A 27,694-nucleotide genomic window follows, 5' to 3' on the forward strand; every position below is an offset into this window, starting at 1 on the left:
CAAATAAAAAACTGAAACCTAAATGAGAATTAACCTAACCGGCTTATTCCTTATTACTATTTATTCAAGCTTAGGTTTAAAATAAGTTTACTGTATATTAATGGAAGAACCGAACACTTGACCATCACAGTATAACACATCCATGAATGCTTATGCAAGAAGGATTGGTGTGTCTCCCAGCACAGTCTCAACAGTGTGGAGAAGATCTCAGAACATGGGCATCAACCTAGCAGCAGTGCCAGCATGTGCTTCCTTGTGCAAGGATGAACAGGAGGCGCACTGGCAGAGCCTTGCAAAACTTATAACGGGCTCCTCATTTGCACGTTTCAGACCAAAGTGTCAGAAACTGAGTCCATGATGTTGGCATGAGGGCTCAACATCCCAACGTGTGACCTGGTATTCACCAGATAACAGGAGTACTGAACTCTTCATAGATGATGTTGCACGCCACATAACATTTGCCACAACCTCTATACACATCTGTCACGTGTACTTTGTGTACAACTATTCCTTAAGTCTACTGGTTCTAAGCAGTAAACCTATATAATCATTCAAAATGTTTCGACATTCAAAGAGCTTTGATATTTTGAAATATGCCTGCCAGCCTTTTTTGCTACTTATCCATGTCCAGGTCACAAGGGTAGCAGTCTAAGCACAGACTCTATTACGCAGCTCTATTCAGAGTCCTTCATGCTATTGCTAAGGGCCACCAGCTTCGAGGAAGCTCATTTCTGATGCTTGTGTCCGTGACCTCATTCTTTCAGTAGTAACTACTCAGAACTGATTCCAGTTTCAAGACTGGATCCAGAATGAAATGTTTAGATGTATTTAGTGTTGTGTGGTATTTTTCAGATTATAAGTCTCAGAAATCCAGAACAATAATAATACAATAACTCGTTCAAATGTTGTTGTTAAGCAACATTTGGCGGTTACATGGACATACTCAATAAACACATGCACTGCCTTTTTAGACTAAGGACATTCAACATATATTATAATATCATTTTAGTTTTGTGGTTTAGCTTTTTTCTAAAGTTCAGTTTATTTGTAATTAATTACAATATAATGAAAACAGAAAATCAGAATCAACAACTACCATTCGCTCCTGATACATGTTGATGTTCATATTTAAGTGAATGAGATTTGACACTGGGTTCTTATTAGCGTTCTAATTCAGTGCTTAATTTTAAAAGGACCTAATCAAGTTGAAAGGACTGAGCCTCCTCAACTGCCCCCTCATCACTGATATTTCCATGTGAATTTGTCACTATAAGCTTTTCATTTGATCAGCTTATGATGTAAAATTTGGGATTAGTGCTGCTTTAAAACTCTCGCTCTGCTTTTCCTTTTATTTTAATGGACACTTGTGGTTCTTACATTAAACAAGACACTGCATTAAGGAAAGAACAGCTAAATTCCAGAGCTTTTAGATGCTGGACCTACTGTTATCGTAGCTACCCCTGGGTCACATCATTTATTAAAGAGTTTAAGAGTTTTTGAAGCCAAACAAGGAGAGGGAAAGGAAAAGACGAAGAAGCGGAACAAGGAGTAGAAGGTTTGGTCACAGTAGCATTCTGGCAGCAATCCATCACATATTGAACCACATCCCAGTCCATCTAAACTGGCTGACAAAACTCATGCCAGCTAACAAGTCCAGAATTATTTTATGTCCACAGCCAATAGAGGCGGACACCCAATTGACATCAAAAACCCCGAGGACGTGTTGCTAAGAAGCTGTCCAATTCAGTGCTGGCTGAAGGGTGCTGTTGGATCAGAGTACTGAGAAGCGCTGCATTTTTTTCATATTAATTTCAGGATTGCCAGCAACATTCTGGCTTTGAGACAGCAAGTAGTAACACCATCAACATGACTGAGGCACAACAAACAGTAAATAAGTACTTATTTTATGTTTTCTTCCTTATTTAGAGTATTATTTGTTCATGAAAATCATACCAGTGTTATCGAGGAAAAACCTGAGAGAGCACTCAATGCTGTTGAAGAAGCCATCTATGATCGTGTCATCAATGTACTCCACATAGGCCTTCCACTCCTCAGAGGACGGCTCAGCCTTTAACAGCGCCCGATTGCACTAAGAGACATAACAGAGTGTGACACTCATAATGAATCACCATCTTTACTGCATTTGAAAAGTCCTGCAGAAATGAAGTTCAAATCCGAAATTGCTGACTCCATTATAACTGCTTAAAATGATGAAATGTGAGTGAAACTTAAAGCCCATCTGACATTTCACATAACAATGAGCAAAGCACCTTAACTAGGAAGTGGATTTTTTCCCCGGAAGACCGAATCAGACTGTAAAATCTGTCGAGCCTCTCAGTCCTGTCCTCCAAACTGAGCAGAGCGTCTTTTTTCCCCTCCTTCCTGTCAAATATGGGGGTGGACCAGGACCTCATGCAGCTCAGAATCTCCTCTACGTTGTCTTTGGCCCTCTGGAGCCGACTTTCCAGGTCACACACCAGGTCTCGCGCCTCCTGGATATACTCCCAAACACCTGAAAGAGGTTAAAAGGTCAAATAGGTTAAAAAAATGTTTCAATATCATTCTTTGATGTTTTGAAATAAATTTCAAAACATCAAAAAAATTAGCTGATTCCAGGATGTAGAGACACAACACAGGGATATGCAAAAATCTGGGATTTTTTCTATTTTTAAGATATTTTTAACCATGAGCTACTACATGAGATACTCACATAAGAATTAATACCAACAAAATTAGCAGTGGTTTAGAGAGTCGTCTGCAACAGTAACAGACCGGCACACAGCCCTTACAAGCACATGAGAATTTTGAGATTTCACTAAAGCTCCAGTTTCAACAGCTTTTCAGCATTAAACTGGTTGGTGCTGTTTAATTAGCAGCAATTACCTGACAGCTGCATGAACCACATTTACATTATCATTAAGGTAGCAGTAATAATAAGCAGTGGGCTTCTCTACTTACATTGCTTCCTCCACAGCCCACATCTAGATATGCAGCAGAAAACTGATGGACAGGTGGATGGATGGATAAATCAAACCTAAAGTTGAGGCTGTATTAAAATATCTGCACTAAGGCACAGGTATAATCAGCATATGATTTTCCCTGCTGATTGACAGGGAGCTCCCAGCTGTGGGTGTCTTAAAAAGGTTTGACAGAATCTAAGCTCCAAACCACACTATCATATTTTGCCAATATTTAACAAAATACACATTCAGTGTCTGTAAAAGTCTGTAAATATACTGAAAATGAAAACTGAAGTTCAAAGGTTGTATGATTTTTATGATCCTTTGGTTGAACACAGATACAAAAGGTTTTCTTACAAACATGACTTTGTCCAGCTAAAACAATACAGAGTTTGATATAAAGAAAAACTTACCGATGCCCCCCAAAGAGATTTTAGCGAGCTCCACAAGAGAAAGTCTTCTTTCTAATGTCATAATGAGACTATTTTCTAATATTAACTATTTTTTTAAACTTGGAATTTCCTTACTAAAGTGCAAAATACATCTTGTTTATTCAAACTTCTGTCATAACTGTCTCATTGTCTTTACTGTATGCAGTGATCAGGCTTAGTACAACTACTCCTAATACTGCTCTGAGCCAAAGAAAATGTACAAGGATACAGAAGGAATTGTGGGCCACCACAGACAGTTACGGGTCCATATATTACCTGCTTTCACTAAAGTCTAATCTAAGAAGTACTGCACACAGCTGTCCATACTCAGCTCACGACTGAATCTCATGACTTACTACACCACACCGTTGTGATTGCATTTTGTGATTTTGTGATTGTATACAGTTCTTCGATACCTTTTTCATCTAACAATCAGCCCCAAATGTATTCTGTGGCTTGATACAACAAGCCCTAGCATGCAGTCGGAGTCATAAATAACTAACTTCAAGACACAAGAATAAGGAGTCGTGCAACAGATGACATGGTCTAAACAGCTACATGAATAGAGACAAGACAGTGAGTTCTGTAAAATACTTACACCATCCCACCTGCCAAGTACCTTAAAAACTAAGGAACTGGTGCTGCTGTAAAGGCAATTTGTGCTCACAACAATTACAGTTAAATGTAAATATTTTTCTCTTCGCAGTGGGTTAACTTAATTGAAAAACAAATCTCACTGCATGAGGTTTGAAAGTATCCTTCCTTTATTTTCAGATCCTAAGGCCTTTGATAAGTACTGTATGTATACTCATTTTCTTTTTTAATTGATTTTTGTAGTTGCACTTCTGAATTAAGTATTACCTGAATGAAACTAGAGGCTCATTTTTAAGCTGACTTCTGCATTTAAAATAAACACTAATAAGGGTAACTAAATAACTTCAGCATTTCGTAGTTTTCTCTTTGTGGCTCTGTGGTTGCAAGAACATTTTAATGAGATTTTTAAAAACTGCACAACCTCTGCATGGCACAAAAGTGCATTTGACCTGTAAATAAATGCAGAAAAAGGCTTAACTTTTAACAAAAGTAGCCCTTCCTGCTTTTCAGGACATACAGTGTAAGGTTATATATCATCACATTCTTTAACTGTACGTCCCAAAGAATATGATTAAAAAAAGGTGCTGCTGTAAAATAATGAATTCACTTCGTGTCACCAACCATTTAATGACTGTCTTTCTTATCAGAGTTTGACCTGTTAGGTCTGCTATAATTAAGCAAGTCTGACAAATCTGTATGATTAATTTATCTTATTCAGTTTATATACATGTATTCAGGGAGCTAAAAGGGAGCCATTCGCTTAGACAGAGGAAATCTCATGTGCACGCTCTGTGCCCTCAAAATGCAGAAGCCAAAAGAAGCTCATGAAAGTTTCATAAGAACGAACAGGGAGTCACATTCATAGTGTCCTGGTTGTCAAAAATACTGCTATATTTCCTGAGAACTTACTGGCTTTTACCAGAATTATCAGTCAGGGAGAAACAATCACTTTTGAACTTTTAAAGAAAATATTCATAGAAATGATAACTGCCTGATCACTCTGCATTGCTGTTTGTAATCATGCATCTACTGTAATACAGCAAACATTGAGTCAGGGTCATATTTTTAGGACACAAAATATTTCTGTTATTTTTGCTGTTTAATATATTCAGTTTGCAGTCCTGTGACTTACAGTCAGGACTTTCAGCTTTGGTTCACGGGGTTAAAAAACATTCATCGCTGCTATTTTAATATATTTAATTGGAAAATTCAATTTCATGAGTGTGTGTGTGTGTATGTGTGTGTGTGTGTGTGTGTGTTCATAAAATTAGCAGGTAGAAAGCATAGAGATGATTCAGAGCGATTCAAGCGAAACTCTTTTGCTGCAAAAGTAAAGCAATTTCATTGTCATCGGTCTGAGCTGTGGGCAAATCAAGAGCACAGATACATAAAATGCCTGGCTATGCACAGAGGCACTAATGATTAACCAGATATACTAAACATATAGCTCTTTACAAGACAAAATACCTGCCTCCCCTATGTTCCCTGTGTCTCCATGTCTGTGTCAGGTACTAGGTTTACCTGTTTTATTTCTTATTTATTTATATATTTCTTATTCATTATTATTATTATTTTGGTAGTGTCCTGTCTCTTGTGTTTTGTATTTAGTTTTCCTTTTAAATTTTTTTAAAAAGCTCTGAGCACAAGATCCACAGAGTGGACCATCACCTCACTACCTGGATCCTGGACTATCTCACCGACCGACCACAGTATGTGAGGACTCAGGGCTGTGTGTCGGACAGGGTCGTCTGCAGTACGGGGGCCCCACAGGGAACGGTTCTGGCTCCGTTCCTCTTCACCATCTAAACTGCAGACTTCTCCCACAATTCCACCCAGTGCTTCCTGCAGAAGTTCTCTGATGACTCTGCAATAGTCGGCCTCATCACTGATGGGAACGACAAGGAGTACAGAGGACTGACCCAAGACTTTGTGGACTGGTGCCAGCAGAACTACCTCCAGATCAACACTAATAAAACCAAGGAGCTGGTGGTAGACTTCCGCAGGCACAAACAATCTCCACTGCAACCACTGAACATCCAGGGTATGGACATTGAGGCTGTAGACAGCTACAGGTACCTTGGTGTTCATCTGAACAACAAACTGGACTGGACTCATAATTCAGACTACAGGAAAGGACAGAGCAGGCTGTACCTGCTGTGGAGACTCAGGTCTTTTGGAGTGAAGGGCCCACTCCTGAAGACCTTCTATGACTCTGTGGTGGCCTCAGCCATCTTCTATGGTGTGGTCTGCTGGGGCGGCAACATCTCTGCCGGGGATAGGAAGAGACTGAACAGGCTGATCAGAAGCCAGCTCTGTTCTAGGATGCCCCCTGGACCCAGTGGAGGTGGTGAGTGACAGGAGGATGGTGGCTAAGCTGTCATCCCTGTTGGACAACATCTCCCACCCCATGCAGGAGACTCTGACAGCACTGAGCAGCTCCTTCAGTGGCTGCAGCAGCGCCCACGGTGTGGGATGGAGAGATTTCGCAGGTCTTTCCTCCCCGGTGCTGTCAGACTCCACAACAAAGACTTTTGCGGCTGTTCAAACACACACACAAACCCACACATGTGCAATAACACTAAGTGCACTACTCCTTTCTGACAAAGTTGTATTTTTACTCAGTTGTATATAGAATTTCTATTCTATTTTTATCCTATTGTATATTTTATTCTATTTTATTCTACTGTATATAGTATTTTATTTTATTCTATTCTATTCTGTACAGTTGTGTACAGTATATTATTCGTATTGTATTCTAATCTTTGCTATATAACTTTTACACGTGGGACTGTGGGACTAATAAAGGTGATTTTATCTTATCTTTTTTTTTTTTCTTCTTCTTTTTGCCTGTCCCGTTTGGCTCTTTTGCATCAGAATTGTTGTCTAAAGGCAAAGAAAGATGCCCAACGGATTTACTTTACCAAATTGACCATCCCAGCCTTGCCGTAATGGTCCATTTGATTCACCTTTTATTGTTTATTTTATTTTCACTTACTGAATATGGGACAGACTTGACTGGGGGAAAGAAGGGGAGAAAGAAAGAGGGAAAGAGAAACAGCTGAGAAGAGGGACGGGGGAGAAGGGCAAAAGACAAAAAGATTTTATCTTATCTTATCTTAGAGGCTGGGGTCTACCACACCAGATGATGACCCTGACAAAGGCCACAAGCTGAAACGCGTTGGTCAGTTAATAAAGTTGTTCCTCTTTATTTTTAAGTGTTGCTGGAGCCCCTGCATTGTGAGTTTCTCATCGTCTCCATGCACCTCGGAAGTAGGTGAAGTTGTGCCAGAAAATATTTGCTGCGGTCTATCACACCAGGCGAGACCCCAGGTGCAGGCTGTGTAAAGATGCCCTGGAGTCAATCCAGCACATAACAGCAGGGTGCAACATGCTACCAGGCAGGGCATACATGGAACGCCATAACCAAGTGGCCAGCATAATATACAAGAACATCTCTGTCGAGTATGGCCTGGAACTCCCGAGGTCAAAATAGAACACAATCCCCCCAGGATGGTTGAGAATGATGGAGCTAAAATTCTGTGGGACTTCCAGACACTGATGGACAAACTGGTGACTGGTTAACCTCCAATATAGTGGTGGTGGACAAACAGTGGATGATGGCCACAGTGATAGATGTTGATATATCAGGAAGAAGGAGTACGAGAACCTCAAGAAATACCAAAGGCTGAGAGAGGCACTCAGGAAGATGTAGAGGGTGAAGGCAAAACTTCTTTCAAGTATGCTAAATTATCAATTTGCGAAGCCAAATATAAGCCAGATTTTAATAGACTGTTAACATGACCCCACTCTACATCTCTAAAACATTTTATCTTATAATTAATTTAAAACTTTTCATTTAAAATTAATTCAGACAGGATGATGATACACAAGTACCCAAAACAAAAACTACCTAAAAACATAACCGCTTTGGCGGTGGTGATAAATTCTTTACAGGACTTTATAAACAGAATAAAGGAAATATCACACGGCAAGAATTAATATCACTGCTTAGCAATCAAGATGTGAACACAGTGTAAATTATTAAAGTCTGTGTGCAGGCATAGTAACCAACCTGGCAACCACACTGTCAACAAAATCAAGGAAAGCACTGCTTGCCAAGAGTAACACCAGCATAACTACAAATGTATATGAAGTGAATCAAGTGACTTTGGACAGAGCTAAGCCAGACCCCCTGCTCTTCGGTTAACTCTATAAAATGCTGTGCAGTTTTTGGTTCCCCTCAGGAATCTCATTCCTCATTTACTGCCACTGTTTCCACTCTACGTTAAATACAGAGTATGTTGTTAAGATGAGGAATAAAAAACGCTTTTTAATACCTGAATTATATTAAATGTACTTGAAAACACAGTTTCTCCATCAGAAACGTACATGCTGTTTTTTTGTTTTATTTTTGAACAAGTCAGATGGAAATATTTGACTAGCTTTGTGCTTAATTTTCAATAAATTTCCGCAGCGATCAGCCTGAGATATTATATAACACTGAGTACTGCATTGTTTCTCTTTTGTTTTGTTTGAACAAAGCTCAGTAGCAGACATCTACTTAAAAATCTGTGTTTGCAAAGATGCAAAGAGCTGTGATTGGTCAGCACCGGCTTAAATACAAAGAAATCTGCTGCTTTTCTTTAAGACATAAATAAAAACATTGCCACTTCACAGTATTTCTACACATTTGTCTTCTGGGTTAAATTAAAGTAGATAAGTAATGAAATGTCAAAATGATCCAACATGCTGTAACAATGAAAGAAGGAAGCCGTATCATTGCTGCAAAGTGTCGGTAAAAGAATGGAAAACACAGTTCAATCATAGACGTGATGTCCATTTAGTGTTGCAGTGTCATGGTCCTGGGCCATGTGGGCCCAGTATTCTTAGTTTCTTGTATTTTTGTATTTCGTACCTTATTTAGGTCATGTTTCCTGAGTTGTCCTGTTATGTTGTTCCTTATTTGACTTCCCCTTGTGACTCTTATCCCCTGTGTGCCCCTCTATGTATCTGTGAGCCCTCATCTCCCCTCCTTGTGTTTCATTCCATGTTTCCCCAGCCCACTATGCCAGTGCTCTCTCTCTCCTCCTGTTTGCACCTCTGTGTACTTCCTGTTTTACTTTGACAGTCTCCCGTCAGTGTTGTTTACTCCTGCCTTGTCTTGTTATGTTTATCTGTGTCAGCTGTGTTCCCATGTGTGGCCACTTCCCCTGATCATCCCTCTTGTGTATTTAGTCTCTGTGTTTCATGTAGTCTGTGTCGCGTCGTCTGTGTTACCACCCCCTGTGTTCCGTATCTCCAGCCATAGCTTTTCCTTAGTTTATGTCCAGTTTAGGTTTCTGTTTAACTATTACTCTTATGCTGCCCTCACTCTGTTTTGTTCCTTTCATCAGCCAGAATAAAAGGCTCGCTTTTGTTTAACTCCACTCCTGCATCCTCGCTTGTGTTCGCTCCTGGGTCCACCACACACATTTCCGCACGGTCTGCCTCCGCAGACCGTGACATGCAGGGATGTTATCAGTACTGAACTCTGTCAATCTCAATACTCACAGAACACTTAAAGAAATAAAAGTACTGGTTTTGCATAATTTCTTCAGCAAAGTGATGCCATCTCCATTGTACTGTGCTGTCAGTTGAGTACTGTCGTAACTAATGTCACTAGACTGACAGCAGAAATTGACATATTTAAATGTGTCATTTGTCCGGAGCTGTATTGGCTACTAATCAGTAAATGTGCAGACCTTGGCTGTTCCAGTTCAGACTGTCCTCTGCCTTTCTGAGCTGAGCGTCGATGTCGCTGAGCTGGCCCTGAATCAGAGGACGTTCCACATCAAGCACGGAGTGCACCACCTGCAGCCAAACAGCAGAGGAAAAAAAGAGAGAGACCTGATTTTCTGCTCCCACTAAGTGAGTACAGAAAAATCTTTTAAATATCATTTCTACAAAAAGGCCAAGCACAAGCCCAGAGCGTCAACACGGCATGTCGTCCTCATTATAGTCACTATTTCTGCATTGTTCCATGCTGTCATGACTTAATTGGACTTGAACTTTTGCCTACCTGAAGCACTGGATTTCTACATTTTTAAAAATGTAATCATGTCGTTGAGGTGGCTGTAATACGTGTAGTTGAGCTTTGTGTGGCTGAATTAATTACACAACGAAACTGTATACTGTTTCATGGCGCATTACTGAAACTGCTATTTTGCCCTAATGCTTAGTTCTTATTAAAACTGTGAAGGTGTCTTTGATAAATACAGACTATGTACTCAGTAATTCAGCTAATAAATACATTTCTGAAATAATCCAGCAAAGGCCTGTGTCAGTGTTTTGTGGGATTTTTTTCCTGTGTCTTAAGGACGTGACTTTCAGATTCTGTGCATTTGCCAATTCTTTTGTCCTCCACTTGGCCATGTTTTTAAAAGACACGCTGCACACTGTGTCAAGATGTGCCAAAGTCTTTGCTAATAGCTCTTTGGGAATCACCTTGTTGGTGCAAAAACACGACTTTTCCCTGCCAGAGTTTGTTATCTTTGGCTTTTATCATAGATTCAGCTAAACCTCAGAACTGTGGCTCACGACTTTTGCACATGGTAAATAATTCTGTATATTTTTAATAGTGCTAGTCTCCAAAAAGATAAGGACATGTCTAATTGCAATGTGCATGTCACAGAGCTATTCTTCTCCATTATCTGATAGTGCTCCACCCAGGCACACTGTCCTGTCCTCATAGATTATTTTACTGTGTTAAATAATTTATATGTTAAATAATTTGAGAGGATAACTTCTCATCATATCCAGCCTTGATGGCATCATGTCAGCCTTATATTTCTATTCTATTATATATTATATATGCATTCATAATTTCTATTGTAGTTATTAACAAGTTATTGTAAATTCTATTCTTTGACATTGTGCTTGAAAATCATGTTCCTCTAGATGTTTCCTTAAGATTTCTAGCGCCTTCTTCAGTGTCACCCTCTATCATGCAGTTTCCTCTGAGTGACTTTGATGAAGGTCAAATCTGACTGGAAACTTTTGCTGGAGCATTTCTACAAAAGCAAAGCTCGTGTGGTAAACTGAGTTGAGTACCTGCTAGCAGTGATTCACGAACAAACAAACCCTGACTTGGTGCCAGGGTTTAGACCAGGGCTGTTACTGGCAACTAATATACTGAATATTTATGCTGGAGAAAATTTAAATTATGGGAGGCACTTCAGAGCTGCAAATGAGTGGCATTTTGCTCTATGCACAGCAGTCACAGACCTTATCAGACTAATCTGCAGTGTCAGGAGACAAGCAAATATACAGCTGTTAACTGTTTAAATTAAAGCAGACGCGTACTGGTTCATCAAGCTGTCGTCTCCTCGTTCCTCCCACCTTACTTGCTTACTTCCTGTCACAGAGCGAGAAGCTATACTGTTTTTTCTATTCTGCTTTCAAGGAGCTTCTTTGTTTTTTAAAGTGGTCCAGTTCTCTAGGACTCCTGAAGATGCTAAAAAGCTTTCTTTGGACATGGGCTCCTCAGGCCTGGAAAATGTTCTACAGCACATGACAGGATTCATGTTCGGGGACTGCATTTCAGGTCTTGGAGCTCTTGTCAAAATTGACGGAAGTATAAGGAGGAGAAATAACTGAGCTAAGCCATATTACACAAAAACTGGACATAACCTATTAAGCCCCCAGCGGTTTTCTGATCTCCACGACTCCTCCCTTTTGCGCCCATCTTTGGGTGCGTGGGTGCTTAAAAGGTTAATAGCAATGATGAATCCAATTTTGAGGTTTTTGGTTAGTATCAGAGGTCAGGGGCGAGGTATAACAGAGAATGTAAAGCACAGTGGTCTTCAAAAATCAGAACTATTCCTAAAGAAATCACACGAAGGCTTAGAAGAGTTCAGGCTTTGTTGAAGAATAACGGTGGTCACTTTAAAGCTCATCAGAATATATTTATTTTTTTTGCAGTTTTTTGACGATAAATTTCCACATCACAGTTTGAAAACTTGCAACCTAATCTGATCCAACCTTATTATATCGGTCCACAGTGAGTTCAAGGTTAGCCACATACTGCCACAGCTGCCCCCTGATGGTGTAGATCTGCACTGCAGTTTCAGGGATGGCTTCAGTCTGTCTTGCCACTAAGTACTTCACCTCTCTAAGCACAGCCGCCAGCTAGGAAGAGATTAAAAAGTACATTAGAAGCACTGAAACATATATCAAGACATTAAAATTGGTCTGATCAGTACAAGCCGCTGATAATTTTTTTAAAATTCACGATGTTAGAAAAGATAAAATCACTTTGGCCCATAATTATAACCCATTATATCATTTCAATTAAAAACTGAAATACTGACCATACTAATGAGGAAGATGAAAATAAATTAGCTTGATATATCACCACTCTAATATATCTCATTACAAAAAGCACAAGCCCATCAGCTTTTCAAACTGTGTGGGAGCTAATGTAGACCTGTGGGTTAAAGTTGACTGTGATCAGCTGAGTGTCCGGGTCCCGTTTGATTAACGGCAGGCTGAGGTTGTACTGAGAACTCTCACCAACAGTCTCTGTCCATGTCTCAAACAAGCTGGTGGAATATCTAAAACAGCAAACAAAAAAGCAGACGCGCGATGACAATCGAGCAAAAGTTATTACAACAGAAAAACAATTTGCACTTTTACCATCAGAGTATAACATTGTTTCAAATTCCCATTACCAGGGCCAGGTTTTTAATTTAAGGCCACCGGCACAAAAATGTCTCATATCATGGAAATTAACATAAACAGCAAAACAAGAGGCTAAAAGGCATATGATTGAGCCATTCTCCCATTTCTCCATGGTTGTAAACAGAATGAGAGGCGCGAATCGCTCATCTGCATCAAGCACACAATAAGGATAAAGGGAGAGGAGTGAGGAGGGTTAGATCCAGGCGTGCGGGGAGGTAATATGAGGATAAACGCTGATTCATCTGCAAGAGGCAGGGAACAGACAATATGTCAGGGCTCTGTACAGCTATATCAATCTGTAAATAGCTACGATTATGATGAGAACTTCAGTGCGCGCTGTGTGCTCCTTATTGGATTTCAGCTGTGAGCTTCATTTCCTGATAGTGGCACCGCAGACGCAGAGGCAATCAAATGCTTTGGTCATGGTCATAAATCACACTACATTTTGTCTGTGGGGGTAATGAGTGAGGATGCCCATTCTGTTCCTGACTAGAATGTGTATAATAACGGTGGCATTCATCGGAGGCAACGGCGATGATTATTACAGCATAACAAGGGCTCTAATTTCTGATGGGAGTAAATTGAGGGCAAAGAACTGGTGTTGTTCATCATCTCATTACTGTGGTTGCAGGGACATGAAGTGAAGGAGTGATATTAAGTCTGTGAGGCATAAGGAATGGGCTTCTGCATGGGAATCTGTAAGTGTGTGTGGATTTCATTCACGTACTACCACGCATACACGTGCACACACGCATCTACACTTCCGGAGCAGTAAGGGCTGACTATTCATTCCACCTTTTCGAACGTTTCCAACCCTGCTGTGATCATTTTTTATCCTTCACCAATTCAAAGTGGAAAAACACAAATTTGAGAACAAACATGTGGCTCTTTAATGAATTTGTTCAAATAATACTTTGATAGACAAATGTTTTTCAGTGTATTTTAAGCTAACACACAAATGGGTGGAACCTTTTAGCCTGTTTTGTCTGTTGCTGTACGGTTAACCTTTACTGCGCTCAGTAACTGCTGCTATTGTAAGCAGTAGTCTTACATTGTAGCCCAACAGTAAACAGAAAGATGATCCTTTATGGTGGCCCACCTTCATATAGCAGGCTAAAGCGCCCCGATTCAAAGATACTGGAGCCATAGGCACTATCTGCAGACTATCTTTAACAAGCATGTAGCAGCAGAATTCCAATCTATGTAGTCTACATAAATACTTAGGAAGTACTAAACGCACGGAGGGGCTCTGATGAAACGATGGAAAGCGTCACTATAAAGACGGAGGTCTTCGTAGGTACAATATACCAAACCTCTGAAAAAAGATGTGAACATAATTGTTAAAGAAAATATTTTACTTCACTAAAATAAAAATAAAAACTCAACTTTTGAAAAAATAAAAATAAGTGAAATTGTTAGTTTTAGCATCTGTTAGTTTTAATGTATATTAACTTATTAACAACACAGGGTGCAGTTCACTAACATGTTAGTTGTGTTAATTTTAAAAGAAGCTAATGCTGTTTTGCTGCATAATGAAACCTGTTTGTGGCAGACACTGAGTTGTCACAGCAGTAAATTTAATTAAAAGCAAACTGAGAATCATGATGACTCAGTCCCACTGAGTTAGTATGCAAAAGAAGTCACTCTTTAATATTAATCACACTAATGCTATTGCAGCATATCCAAACGTCTGCTGTGGAAAATGTTCATGAATACAGGTTTAAAGGTCCTGTAAGCCGACACAAGTGCTTTCAATTATCCTGCATAATTAGACCTCACTTACTCACTTGCACTTACAGTACTGGGCAAAAATCTTGAGCCACCCCTCATTTCTTTACATCTAACAAGCATTCCTAACAAAATGTTAGGAAAACTGAAGGTGCAGCAATGGGTAAACATATATGGAAATACGGCACATAAGGGAGAAACTGAGTCTGTATAATTCGAACAACCTTGAAAGTTCATAATTGGTATGACTATCTTTATCCTTCAACACAACCCGAACTCAAGCTTTCTTGTAATTAATTTCTTGTAAAGAAAGCTTTACAAACTTTCTCGTAATTATTTAAGTAGTCTTCAGAAATAGTTTCTAGGCTTCTTGAAGGACATTCCAAAGCTCTTCTTTTGATGTTGGCTGACTTTTGCTGCCTCAGTAATGTTGAAGTTCAGGCTCTGGGGAGACCGACTTCATGTTTCATGGTGTCTTTTTCTATCTAAGTATGCTTTTACTGTATTCTCACTGTATTTGCAATCATTGTCATGCAATGAAGCCATTCCCAACCCCTGTTGAGGTTAACGTACCGCTGATTTTCAGATGGTATTGGATCAAAGTCTGATTGTTTTATTTGATTGTAGTGTGTTCACAATCCCATCAGTTTTGATAAGAACCACCCCAGCAGCTGAAATGCAGCCCCAAATCATGACAGAGTCGCCGCACTCACTGCTGAAAGTCTCCTCTGACCTCCTACTGACAAAGATTTAAAACAAAAATGTGAATTTATTACTCCATAAGAGCTGTTCCCACTGATTTTTAAACCAGTCCTTGTGTGATTTGTCTCTTCATCATGTTGTACTTTCTTATTAAGAACGGTTTCTTGACAGCCACCTTTCCACTATGACCATTTCTGATGAGGTTTTGGGAAAAGGTGGATGGATCAAATGAAGGTCAAGATTCATCTCTTAGGTCATCTTTTCTGGATTTTCCCTCCTATTTCTTGAGGACATGACTTTCCTCTATCAGATGCTGTAGGTAGCTTCTTCTTCTTTTGTCCTCCACTTTCACCATTTCACTTTCCTCAAACTTATCATTTTTTGTAGATTCAGCTAAAGAAATGGGATTTTGTGTGTTATTGTGATATTAACTGCTATTAACAAAGTGTCTAATGATTTACACTCATGCAGTCTAACAAATCCTGCAATAAATGCTCCCTTCATGAAAATTTCAATGTGTTAAACTGTTCAAGAGAAGTCTTTTGCTCAAATGTGTTATGTTAAAGTGTTAAAGTGTATCTTATCAGGTAGATAAAATAACAGGAAATTAAACAGAAATTTAGAGTAACACAATCCAATTCAACTGCATTAGCTAAGCTAACTAACCTGGCAACAGTAAAACGAGAGAAAACATGTTGATGGTTTGCAATTATTATTATTTTTATCTCTGTGATGTTTCTTTGACTGGTGTAGCTCAGTTTGATTCCATCCAAACAGCATTTCCTGCCGGGTACCAGGTGGTTGTTGGGAGCCTGAAACCCTGGGACCCTGATCTCGGCTTGCAATGGGGTGTCCGTCCTCTAGGGGATCAACTGCCTGTTGCCGTGGACATGGGCGCCCCATCTAGGACCTCTCTCTGAGATGTGTGGCTTTAGGTCTTCAGTTAGCTCTCTGCCTGCCTTTGACTCCTGGGAGGGTGGTATTCTGGCTTCCAACCCTCATTTTAAAATATATTTCGTGACAAAGACACAAATGCACTCACACTCTCTCAGTTTCTCTCTCTCACACTCACACACACACACCACAAGAAGATTGTCGGCTTATGTACCTGTGCATTTTCGAATGCCTGTTGTATGTTTGTTTGTTCTTACAGGTGTAGCAGTTGGCAATACATTGTGCATTACTATTTTAAATTCCCTAATCCTTTCCCTCTCTTTTGTTATTTTTTTCTGCCTGTACTGCCTCAGACATTGTCATACTATAGACCACATATACAGTGTAGTAAGTGAAATAACATGAATAGAAATAAAGAAATAAACAGATAAACCCAGAACAAGAGGAAAAGCGAAATGTGTTTGGCACAACGGTGTATTTAAATCATAATTGTGATTGCGAAATCTGCCAGAACACAGGACAGGATTAAAAGGAAACAAGCCCCCCTCCCCACCCCCCCACCCCCCCCCAAAAAAACAAAACAAAAAACTAACAAACAAACAAACAAAAAACCCCAACATATCCTTCCCAGTGGGATGCTTTATCTTGCAGGGTTTGATGTTGGATGCGGTCTATAAGGCCATTTCTCACTTGGCATCAGTAAGCAGTGACAGGGCATATGGGATTATGGGAGTCCTGCAAAATAATCTGCAGAGCAGCGCCACAGTAATGAGAACATAAATCATGCCCAGAGCTGCATGTCTACATGTTATTCCACAGGGGCTGCTTCATAAATTTTCTACACTCAACTAACAAAATCACAAACGCTGGGTTTAAGAAAGGTTGGCATGAAATTACAGGGAAACATTTACATTTCAAAGACTAAAGCTAATATTTAATATCTGCCTTTATAGTATTATTATGCACTCCAATAAAATGGTGTCATATTCTTTCACTGTCTATTCTGTTTAATCTTCCTTTCTGTTCTTTTATTCAGTAATACATACATCTCAGCATGATGACACACAGTGTAACACGCTGAGATAAGTGCGGCACACACCTGTCCAGCAGTTGCATCATCTCCTCATACTTCTGGATGACCCTGGCTCCTTCTGCAGTCTCCAAGCACCTGCAGAGAAGATGAAGCTTTACAAGCCATGCAAAGGGTAGAGCCAATATCTTTCCAGGGTCCAATATTCTAAAGCCTCATTTTTATGAGGCCTCTAAAACTGCTCACAGAGTGATTAATTCATACTGAGACCACTGGAAATGCACGGCCACATCAACTTTCATTTTTTAATCTGCTTTATTTGAAGTGAGACTCACGGATAGGTGAGGTGTCTGAATTTGAAGAAGGGGGTCTGGATGCGCTGCTCCACCTCCTGGGCCCATCTCAGCCCTCCAGCTACTGCTGGCATATTCTTATTCACTGGAGCTGAACCTGAGGAGGTCAAACATCATCACATAGAATTACACAGATAGGCGGTTTTATGCAAAGTTTGAGCACCCTTAGGCAAATTACATATTTTGGTCATTTATGAAGAAGTAAATAAATACAGCCTCTGCAGCAAACACACATTAAAATGAGCTTTTTGAACTGTGAATTAACATTTAATTCACAGTTTCTTTTTATTTCATGGAGGGACGAAGAGCAACTGTGACATGTGCCAAACTCACGGTACACTGCCAAGTCAGTACTACCTTTTGGCAGCTTTGTTTTTGAATACATCAATGAATACATAAATGAGTTTCATTCAGTTTTATTAGTTATCTCTGATTATAGTAAGTGTTTAATGGTGAACCTTAGATTACCTATATTTTCACACTCATCCCTGCATGTTGATGGCTCAATTACCTCACCAAGTACCAGCAACTGGATATACATGTACATGATTAGGCTTCATCGGTGGAAATCCTGAGCACAAGAACACAGCTACATGTGTGATTAAAATCTGCAAAGGACACCTCAAAAGTTTTTCTTTTAGGAAGTAACTGATGCTGGTAAAAGAGAGAGCAGATTTCTCCTATATTGGCTTCCCTTCATTGGCTCCCTGTTAAATCCAGAGTTGAAATCAAAATCCTGCTCCTCACATACAAGACCTTAAATAATCAGGCCCCATCTTACTTTACTTGTAGTACCATATCACCCCATTAGAGCACTTCGCTCTCGCTCTGCAGGCCTACTTGTTGTTCCTAGAGTATTTAAAGGTAGAATGGGAGGCAGAGCCTTCAGTTTTCAGGCCCCTCTTCTGTGGAACCAGCTTCCAGTTTGGATTCAGGAGACAGACACTATCTCTACTTCCAAGATTAGGCTTCAAACTTTCCTTTTTGCTAAAGCATATAGTTAGGGCTGGACCAGGTGACCCTGAATCCTCCCTTAGTTATGCTGCAATAGGTGTAGGCTGCTGGGGTAGTCCTGTGATGCATTGAGCATTTCTTCTTCACTCACTATGTGTTAATAGACCTCTCTGCATTGATTATTAGTCTCTGCCTCCCTTTCACAGCATGTCTTTTATCCTGTCTCCCTTCTCTCACCCCAACCGGTCACGGCAGACAGCCGCCCCTGCCTGAGCCTGGTTCTGCCGGTTTCCTTCTGTTAAAAGGGAGTTTTTCTTTCCCACTGTCACCAAAGTGCTGTTTGTAGGGTCTACCTTACAATATAAAGTGCCTTGCGGCGACTGTTCTTGTGATATGGCGCTGTATGAATAAAACTGAATTGAATTGGTACTTTGCATCATTACCACAAGCCTGTCCGATTTCAATTTCAAGATTTCTGCATAGAGATTTCACAGATAGCTTTTTAGTTCAATCCATTTTTTCCTTTCTCTAACCCAGCCACAGACGGTCAACAAACCAGAGTACCCTTACCGCCAGTCCCAACCTCACCTCCTTTTATTTCCGCTAACACATGATTTTGAACTTAATCAGTAATTTTGGACTTCCTGATCACCAGTCTGGCTGATCCAGACGTTGCATCACCATAGCTCATTCCAGACAGCAAAAATTCCAAGGTTGAACTGTAAAATTGTTTGCTTTACCAACAACAACAACAAAAAATGTACTAAATATGTAATTTTCCCAAATTTTAGATACTCCCAAAATTCAGAGAAAAGCTGAACTAAAAAGGCACATAACTGAGCAACGACCACCCAATAATGTGAGATCCCCTCATGTCCTCGTCGTATAGTTTCCATATGCTAGATTTGTCAGTACACTATAATCTATCAAGATTATCTTTAAAGTGCAAATTTCAAAAGACTGCTGTTTCCTCGTGACCTCATATCAGCAGCTGGGAGGAGCTACACTGGGGATTACATGATGAACAATTACAGGGTGATTCAGCTGCCCTAATTAAGCTCAGTATGTACACACCCACACACAGGAAAATCATCTGTGTGGGTGGACTATGGGTGTGTGGGGGTTTTAAGGGTTTAAACTCAGCAAATTTCCAAAGAGCTTGGTCGTTTCAATTAAGAAGTTTTTAAATCAAGAACACTCCACGTTTAATTCCTTTAGAAACTTTGACAACATCCTTGAGGGGTTGTAATGGATCTCACTCTTCACTGATCTCAACCTTTTTTCCAACCCCAAGCAAAAGCAGTTTTATGATGTTTTTCAACAGGGAAAGACAAGTTCCCCTTGAGACTCAAATTTAAACGGTGTTTACAGCTAAACTACAAAATGAAGTATATTTAGGTGTATAAATGCACCTTAAATATAGAGTTATCATGGACACCAACATTAACTGCTGACTGTGTCTTTCTTTGCAAGTTTGTGAGACTAAAAAGTGGCATATTCTTTAAATAAACACCATCATAATGTTGTTTATAATTAGACTTTTGTGAAATAAAGACTTTGTCGTGAATCTCACCCCACTCCTCAGCAGCTTGAATGTGTTTGTTGTAGAGAATTTTACAGCAGTCCAGCTCCTTGTCAAACATAGACACAAGCAAAGGGTATTTGTCCAGAGCATCTGTAGCCACTAGCGGGCGCTCCAGCAGGCTGCCAAACATGTCCAGAACCTGCAGACAACAGATATGCCAAAGGGCTTAATGATTATGTGTGTGTGTGCACGTGTGTGAGTTTGGGCGGGTGGGTGTATGCATGTGTGTGTGTCTGAGAAAAAGATCCCAGACCTTAAAGGCGTGCTCCAGACCGAAGGCGTCATCAAAGGCCTGACAGAAGATAGCTCCGAGTCTTCGGTCTATGTCATCCACCTTCAGTTTAAACTGCCTCACGTCTTCTTCAAACTCCTGCAGAGGAAATAGCTCAGCTACACCAACAGCCAAAATACCAAACAGCAGTGTGATGTAATGCAAAGCCAGCAAAGCATATTCCTTTTCACAATTCACTGACTCAAAGCCATTCAACAATTTGCGATTCGAGATATTCAAGTTAAGTCAATTTATATTTGCTTATAGGTCTCAAAAACCTTGGATAAGCAAACAGATGACATTTACAAATAAAATACTTTATTGGCAGAAAAGCAATTTGCTCCACCGATGCTGGGCGACCACGCTACTGTGCTGTTAGCCAGGATAAGAAGAAGGTATAAAAGCTCTGCTGGGCCTGTAGCCTTTCATATTTCATAAAGCCCTTTTAAAAGGAATTCACCTTGACAATGCTCAGTAAAATAAGAGAGCAGGCAAGTGAACTAGAGCCCCATATATCCTATGATCATAATCATTCGTACCATGTTGTTTACATCCAAGCAGTCATAGGGCTTCTCTGTGAAGAACTTATACGTGTCAGTAAATTCCTGCTGGAGCTGTTGGACTTGCTGGCTGAGGGCTCGACCTCGGACGCCTCCAATCTCCAGTTTCTCAAGCTTCAGCAGGTCGACAGCTGTTAACAAGATATCCTGCAGAGAAGGCAAGCTCCAGTCAACTGTCATACCAAAAATGCTGGCATTTCTCCAAGAGGTGCTGAGAACGTATTTCCATACTCACCTTAATGATTTTGACTCTGTTAACAAATCGGTCAAGTCCGGAGAAAATCAAAAGAGGGGAAAAGTCCCAGGGCCTAACCAAGCTCCCGTTCTTCTGGTACTGCCTCAGATTGGCCCGCCGGTCCTCATAGGTGCTCTTGAAGAGAATCAGGACCTCCAGGGTGGTCTGTATTTTCTGGAGAGTCTCAGAAACCTCTCCTCTCAGAATATCTTCTGGTACTAGATAGATGCGGGCCTGATAAAGGAGAAACAAGAATTATCTTTTTTTAAAAATAAGATTAAAAAAATATGTGATGGGTAATTAGCGTTTGTGTTTAGTGGCATCAGTGGTTTTGTTTAATAGGCGAGTACGGGGAGTGCAACTTCCTGCAAACGGAGGAATCCAGATGGACCTCCTTATTTATTCCTTGTCTTCTGCTCTACAGTCAACTGTCATCAAACAGTTATGAATAAATATACATGTTTATCAACCAATAGTTTAAATATATATATTAAACCACCAGTTGCCATTGAAAGCATTAATTAAAGAACTGCAATGTACTGACGTAGAAATGCATCTACATATGCACAGAGCATCTGAGGACATAAACACAGAGACCCTTTTATAGAGCTGAGGATACTCAGATCTACAATTCCAAAGAAAACTACAGCACTTCAAACCTTTTCTTTCCTCAAAGGCATTAGATAAACATTTCTCAGCTGCAAGATGTGTTCAGAATTCTTGTGCCTATCACGGTAAATGGAGCATCAGGAGAGAAGAGCTTCTCTAAGTTGAAACAAATCGTCAGCTATCTGAGCACAGCACATTCTCGGGGCAGACTGTGCAGACCTGCTGTTCTATCCATTGAAAAGGATGCTGCATCTAAGATGAATTACACAGCTCTTACTGCTGAGTTTGCTGCAATGAAAGCAAGAAAAGTGACTTTCCTGCATTTTATGTGATATCGACCCTTTCATCTAACTCTGAGAAGAAAGCAAATAAGCCTGTTCCCCGCAATGTTAGGCCATTAAATAATAGTGTATTTTCACCAAATCTTGAAAATCTGGGTTGTTTAATGGCCAAATTTCACTACTGAGTTTTAATATTATAATCATTATATGGTGAATATTGTTTCAGGTGGTGATAAGAAAAATATGCAACAGCAAACAAGAAGATAGCCCAGACAGAAGCATTGGTTGGTCTCTGGGATCTAGGCCAAGTTTGAAACTGCCATGTGCAGTGTGGGCACTTAAATGCCATGGGACACAGTGGCAATCTAAAGACAGCCTACAGCTCAGTGTTTCCCAATGCACAGCCCAGCAGGTAAACGCTGGTGGCTGCCAGGTCTTTCCTGGGAAGGAGTTTCTGGTACATTATATATTTTTGGCTGCAAAAACAGGGACTTGCTTCCAATAAACTTAACACAATAAAACAGAACAGTTTGAGAGCATGAACTTTCATGGCTGAGCAGACAAAGAAAAAAGTTCCACCTACAAACAGGAAAAAAAACTCTAAGAAGAAAATCACCCACCCACTTCGCAGTGACAGGTGATCCCTGAAAGCGCAGTTCAGAAACACTGCAGTATGACTACTTAGCAACACCGACTGCCCAACTGTAACCTAGCTGTAAAACACATTCACTTGCCTGTCTATAGGGGATAGTGTGACACGGTTTTGTTTGATTGTTAGGGTTTCTTTCTAATATTGTGTTTACCTGGTAATATAAAGTGCCTTGAGGCAAAAGTTGTTGTGAATTGGCATTATAGAAATAAAACTGAATTGGATTTAAACTGAACTGAATTGAATTGTGAAGACAAAAGTCATTTCAACAAAACATGCAGACAAAGAGCAGAAACTGCAGCTGACCTGCTGTATGAGGAGGTTACATGTCTCCTGCAGGAGAACAATCAGCCGTGCTGGAGTGTTGTAGTATCTTGAGTTTGCCCACACCAGACATACTGTGTGCATTAAAGGGCCGATTAGACCCTTGACAGCAGGAATCTCCACATTCTCCATGTCAGTAAACAGAGGCTGCAGGGGTCTCAGGTAGGTGCAGATGTCTTCTGCCTCCTCGAGAGCTGCAAATGAAGATGTGATCAAAGTCAATTTGACCACAAGTAAAAAGATAAAGCATCTTGTTCTTTGGCCCTTAAAGAACAAAAACATATTGCATCTCAGAAAGCAAACTTCATTAAGTTTATTGTCTGTTGTTAGATTACCTGCAAGGACATCCTGCTGCATGTTCATAAAAGCAGCATGGTAGCAGCTCTCCACAGCCTCCAACAACGCTGCCATCTTATTCACCTTGCATGATTTTAACTGGGAGTGGATGCACTTAAAATCTGCATATCTTAAAGAAAAACAAGGGACGTTTATGGATCTATTTAACTGCAGCTTCCCAGGGGCCTGAATCACTTCTGAAAGACTGCAAAGAATGACTCAGAAAGTGTAAAACTGTTCTTAAAAACCTGGAAGCATTGCCCGGTCAGCTGTGTTAACAGCAGGTTACTGCAACAGCAATCGCAGCAGAGGTGAAGAAGAAAAATCACAGAAAAGAAACTATTATTAATGCGGTTACAAGTGAAAGGTAAACATCTGATTAGCCTAACACAACCAAAATGTTTTACTAATTTATGCCTCGAATGTTGGACAAATCTTATCTGAGAAATGACAATTACAAAAACCATTCTGGACCATTTGGAAACCAGACATTAGCAAAACCTGGTTCACTGCACATTTATATGCTAATGTCAATCACCTTCAGCATTCCAGGCTTTATAATTTATTCCACATTTACTGGGACTATAATTCATAAAATATACATTATAAAATATTTGAATTACAGACGGAGACCCGAAATTCATCCAGAAATTTTTACATAGATTGGAACTGAAGGAACAAATCAAAACATTTTCTCATATATTTTCCTTAAAGATTCTTTAAAAAGCCAAAGGGGTTGCACCATCAAAAAGAAATGCAGATTCTCTGTTCTTCTTTCTTTTTCATTTGTATTACTGCAGTCTTTACCTTACAATATAAAGCGCCTTGGGGCAACTATTGTTGTGATTTGGTGCTACATAAATAAATAAATAAACTGAATTCAATTAACGCAGGGTCAGTGTTAATTTTGTAGCTACAGACTGCACAATATGAACTACCATATGTGTTGGCATTAATTTGTTCATATGAATAACATAAAAAATGTACCAAAGGCTGGTGGCATTAGAGTATGTATTTAAGAAAAAGGAACAACTTTTGTTGTTTTTCATTTTTGTCTAATTTCTTCAGTGGAAAAACAAATGGTAAAAATAGAGCATACTGGACTGCTAGCATGTAATTCTCATAAGATGTAATTCTGTTACATAAGCAGATTTGTTTCAGCAAAGAAATAAAGAAAGTACTGGGCTGCAAATTACATTGTTCACTCGACAGCACAGGCACTTTGAAACTGAAATTAGAAGCAAAAACTTAGGTCCCTTCAGTAATTCAAAGTTGTATTATTTTCTGTGTTATTTTCTCACACTTGTGACACTGAAACAAGCACTTCTCAGAAGCTGCCACTGGCTACTTTGTGTGTGTAATAACAGAGGTGCTGACCTGTTCTTCCAGAAGAGCAACTCGGTGTGAGGTGTGGGGTTTCTGCCTTCCAGCAGAGCCTCAGAGGAGTCTTTTTTGAGGATATCACGGATTTGATGGCTCCACTCTATCACTGCAGACTCCAAGGAGTGGATGATGCTTTTATCCACTATTTCCCCCCTGTGATGTTTCACAAGTAAAGCATTTTAGAATGTATGAGTTGGACAAATGATGCATTGACACGATCCTGTCACAGCGGTCTGCTTACCTTTTGTCCGTCTCGAGGGCGGCTCGGTCTATTCGCTCCGAGCCTGCGGGAAGAGGCAACAGAGTCTTGCCTTGGATTTGGCCAGACACCACAAACACACTGTTCTTAAGGGAGTGGACATGACACTTGATATCCTGTACCACAACTTGTGGCCACTGAATGTAGTTGTTGCTGTTGGAGAGCAGTGGAGCTATAACCTGAAGGAGTTTAAAGAAATTGGAAAAATGTTATGGACTAAACTTTTAAAGTACAGAGTGACAGCAGTATTAGGAAAAGGACTTAAAGTTTTAAAAGTACTCATTTTTCTCAAGTGTGGCGTGTAAGTTAACTATAGACTGACATTAGCAATTATTTTAACCCCGTCAATTATTAACCGTTACTTGTGACAAAACTTTCAGGTCATTAGTGTTATGCATATCACTGTTAAACAATTACTTTTAGCAAACAATGTCAACCATTTAGGTACAATATTAGTTTTGGCAACGTATTAACTAATATTTTCAATTACAGATTTTAAATTACATTTTTAATTTAAGCATCATTTTTAATAACACTGACTTTTTACTATTTCAATAATTTGGCTGTTTTGCTTGGCGAGGTTTGCTTGCTGGTTTTCCCTAGAAATACCTAAGTACTTGTACCTAGTACTGAAATATGTACTGTTTTAAGCATAAAAAAGGAATAGTGCTTTGTTTTTGGACCACGATGAAAGCGGTCATTTAATTTGAACCCTCACTCGCAGCTCTGCATGCTTACTGCAGTCTAGGTAGGAGGTTAATGTACTCGGTCGTGGTAAGTAGGGCTTCATGCACCTAACAATCATTAACGTACCCTGCTCTGTGGCTTACCTCCTCAACTAGAGCAGAAAACTGGTCAAGTGGAGCATAAGACAGGTCCCCGTAAAACAAATTCTCTTTCATGGATTCGGGACTCAGTGTGGTTGTGGTTCGCTTTATGAAGTACACCGCCTTGTTCTTGGAGTCGCCAGTGAAGGAGGAGGCGGTCTGTAGCTGTCCTCCTGCAGTCACAGACACCACCAGAGTCCTCTGCTCGGCTTTGTCCAGGAACTCCTGCAGCACCTGCCTGTTGTCCTCGCTGGACACGCATTTCTGCCATTTGTCCTGTTTCAGTTTAAGAGTCCTCAGGACGCATTCCGCTATATAGTCCAGTCTCTCGTCCTCAGCAGCAGGTGACTCCCTCAGGTCCTCCATGTGCCCGGGTCAGTCACGTTGACTGTATGCACTGATTGTGTCTCGGCAACCATAGTAACGCCGTGTTTTGCATCAGGCCGTTGCTTGGGGAACATGAGCGACTTGGAGCTGACCCAGAACATCCCTCAGTCCATCCAGTTGCTGATTGACACCCATTTTCCCTGACAGGATTTCAGTGGAAAGTTTCTCTGACTGTGGCAACGACAAGCAACACACCTGAGATAAATGCATCTGATACATGTCACAAAATCATGTCAGTAAATAACTATTCACTAAAGATAGTGAATAGTTATAGAAAAATGGCCATGATAAAGTATAAACCAACAAGGGCGCACAGACGAAAGCGTCTTCATTTTAGGTAACATGTTTAAACATAGCAAAAAGGTATCAGAACCAAAATAAATTTACTGCGTAAAACATTCAAACTTCTTGTAGAGTTACTCTTTAAACAAATGTGATGTAGTAAACCCGAGCGGTATGCGTGTGATGGAAGAGATAACTGGTGTTTAAAATGAAACACGTTTGCAGATTCATAAGTTCTGTAGTTGTAGCTAATGTGTCCTGTATGTTAAAACACTTCGCATACCTATTAGTATTCGAAGGGCATCTTCCTTCGGGGTCATCAAAGACTCTGGAGTGGATGTTCAAGCTGCGCCCTGTAGGGTTAAGCTGTGATGAGCACCATTACTTTTCTACGTGAAGTCTTCTTTAATTGATTACATGCAGAGGATACAGGATGTTTACCTTCTCGAAAAATCATCACGATTATCAGCACACTGGATATGTTCGGACGAAATATGAATCCATAAGTAACCTGTATGAAAGTTACTATTTATACCCTTTAATCTAAATGATGTAAATGCTGACGGTTTTGTGAAAACTCTCGTTTTTGTCTTTGCCCTTTCGTTTATTAGGAAAGATGCGATTGCCACAGCTAACCACAAGGTGGCAACACTGCACTTACTAGTCAGAGGCCTGTTCCAAGAAGCTTCTGATTTTGTCTTTATGTTTACTCGATGCTCCACACTTTGTGCATTCCTGAGCAAAAATCTGACATCCTGCCATCTGAACAGACTGCAGGTCTGATATGAGGAAATCCAAACGTCACTACTGTACTGGTTTCTTGGAAGTGGTCTTTCTGTGTGTCCTCTGTTTGTGGGATATGATCAAACCTCACAGACTGAACGTGAACCATCGTGCTGCTGTTTGACAGGATGTGAGGCCAGCAGAGGAAATGAGTGTGTGCTCTGTTCATTATTCTCATGTGGGATGTGGAACAGGATTAGCAGCAAAATGACATCAAACACCGCCTCTGACGTCTTTTATCCTATGTAGGTGCATTTTATGCTGGGCCACCTTCAAGCACAGTGTGTGTGTAGGCGTGTTTAGGTGTGAGTTTGTGTGTACGTGTATGAATAAATATGCATGTGTGTGACCAATTGTGAGTCACTCAGACTGTCCAGAAGCAGCAACTAAGGAGTTTCGCTTCTTATGACAGAGCAAAAAGAACTGCAGAAGCCAGACTTTCCATTTCAGAATCACATGAACCGCCTGGTCCCTGATATGATGGAGCTGCTTGCTACATCCACTTGGGTGGCTGGACACTGGGATACATAAACCAGGAATGTTTCCTTCAACTGCATCT

General features: G+C 40.2%; 1 protein-coding gene across 1 annotated transcript in view; it reads right to left on the reverse strand.

The window, feature by feature from the left end:
* The window catches only part of dnah9 (dynein, axonemal, heavy chain 9), a 199,808-nt gene extending 173,744 nt beyond the window's left edge, over positions 1-26,064 (reverse strand). The window contains exons 1-16 of the mRNA XM_085361180.1: positions 25,687-26,064; positions 24,839-25,035; positions 24,592-24,750; positions 23,214-23,344; positions 22,861-23,072; positions 21,016-21,249; positions 20,760-20,927; positions 20,203-20,319; positions 19,938-20,088; positions 17,393-17,507; positions 17,127-17,195; positions 12,450-12,576; positions 12,005-12,151; positions 9,727-9,835; positions 2,271-2,512; positions 1,954-2,089 (exon numbers count right to left, since the gene is read on the reverse strand). Coding sequence (XP_085217306.1) covers positions 1,954-2,089; positions 2,271-2,512; positions 9,727-9,835; positions 12,005-12,151; positions 12,450-12,576; positions 17,127-17,195; positions 17,393-17,507; positions 19,938-20,088; positions 20,203-20,319; positions 20,760-20,927; positions 21,016-21,249; positions 22,861-23,072; positions 23,214-23,344; positions 24,592-24,750; positions 24,839-25,035; positions 25,687-26,049 — 2,677 coding nt within the window. The 5' untranslated portion in view covers positions 26,050-26,064. The remainder of the gene's footprint in view (positions 1-1,953; positions 2,090-2,270; positions 2,513-9,726; positions 9,836-12,004; positions 12,152-12,449; positions 12,577-17,126; positions 17,196-17,392; positions 17,508-19,937; positions 20,089-20,202; positions 20,320-20,759; positions 20,928-21,015; positions 21,250-22,860; positions 23,073-23,213; positions 23,345-24,591; positions 24,751-24,838; positions 25,036-25,686) is intronic.
* Positions 26,065-27,694: the final 1,630 nt, after the last annotated feature.

Source organism: Diplotaxodon limnothrissa, linkage group LG8, assembly GCF_057381915.1.
Source record: "Diplotaxodon limnothrissa isolate DT_005_m linkage group LG8, D_limnothrissa_male_GT1.1, whole genome shotgun sequence".
In the NCBI taxonomy this organism is placed as follows: domain Eukaryota; kingdom Metazoa; phylum Chordata; class Actinopteri; order Cichliformes; family Cichlidae; genus Diplotaxodon; species Diplotaxodon limnothrissa.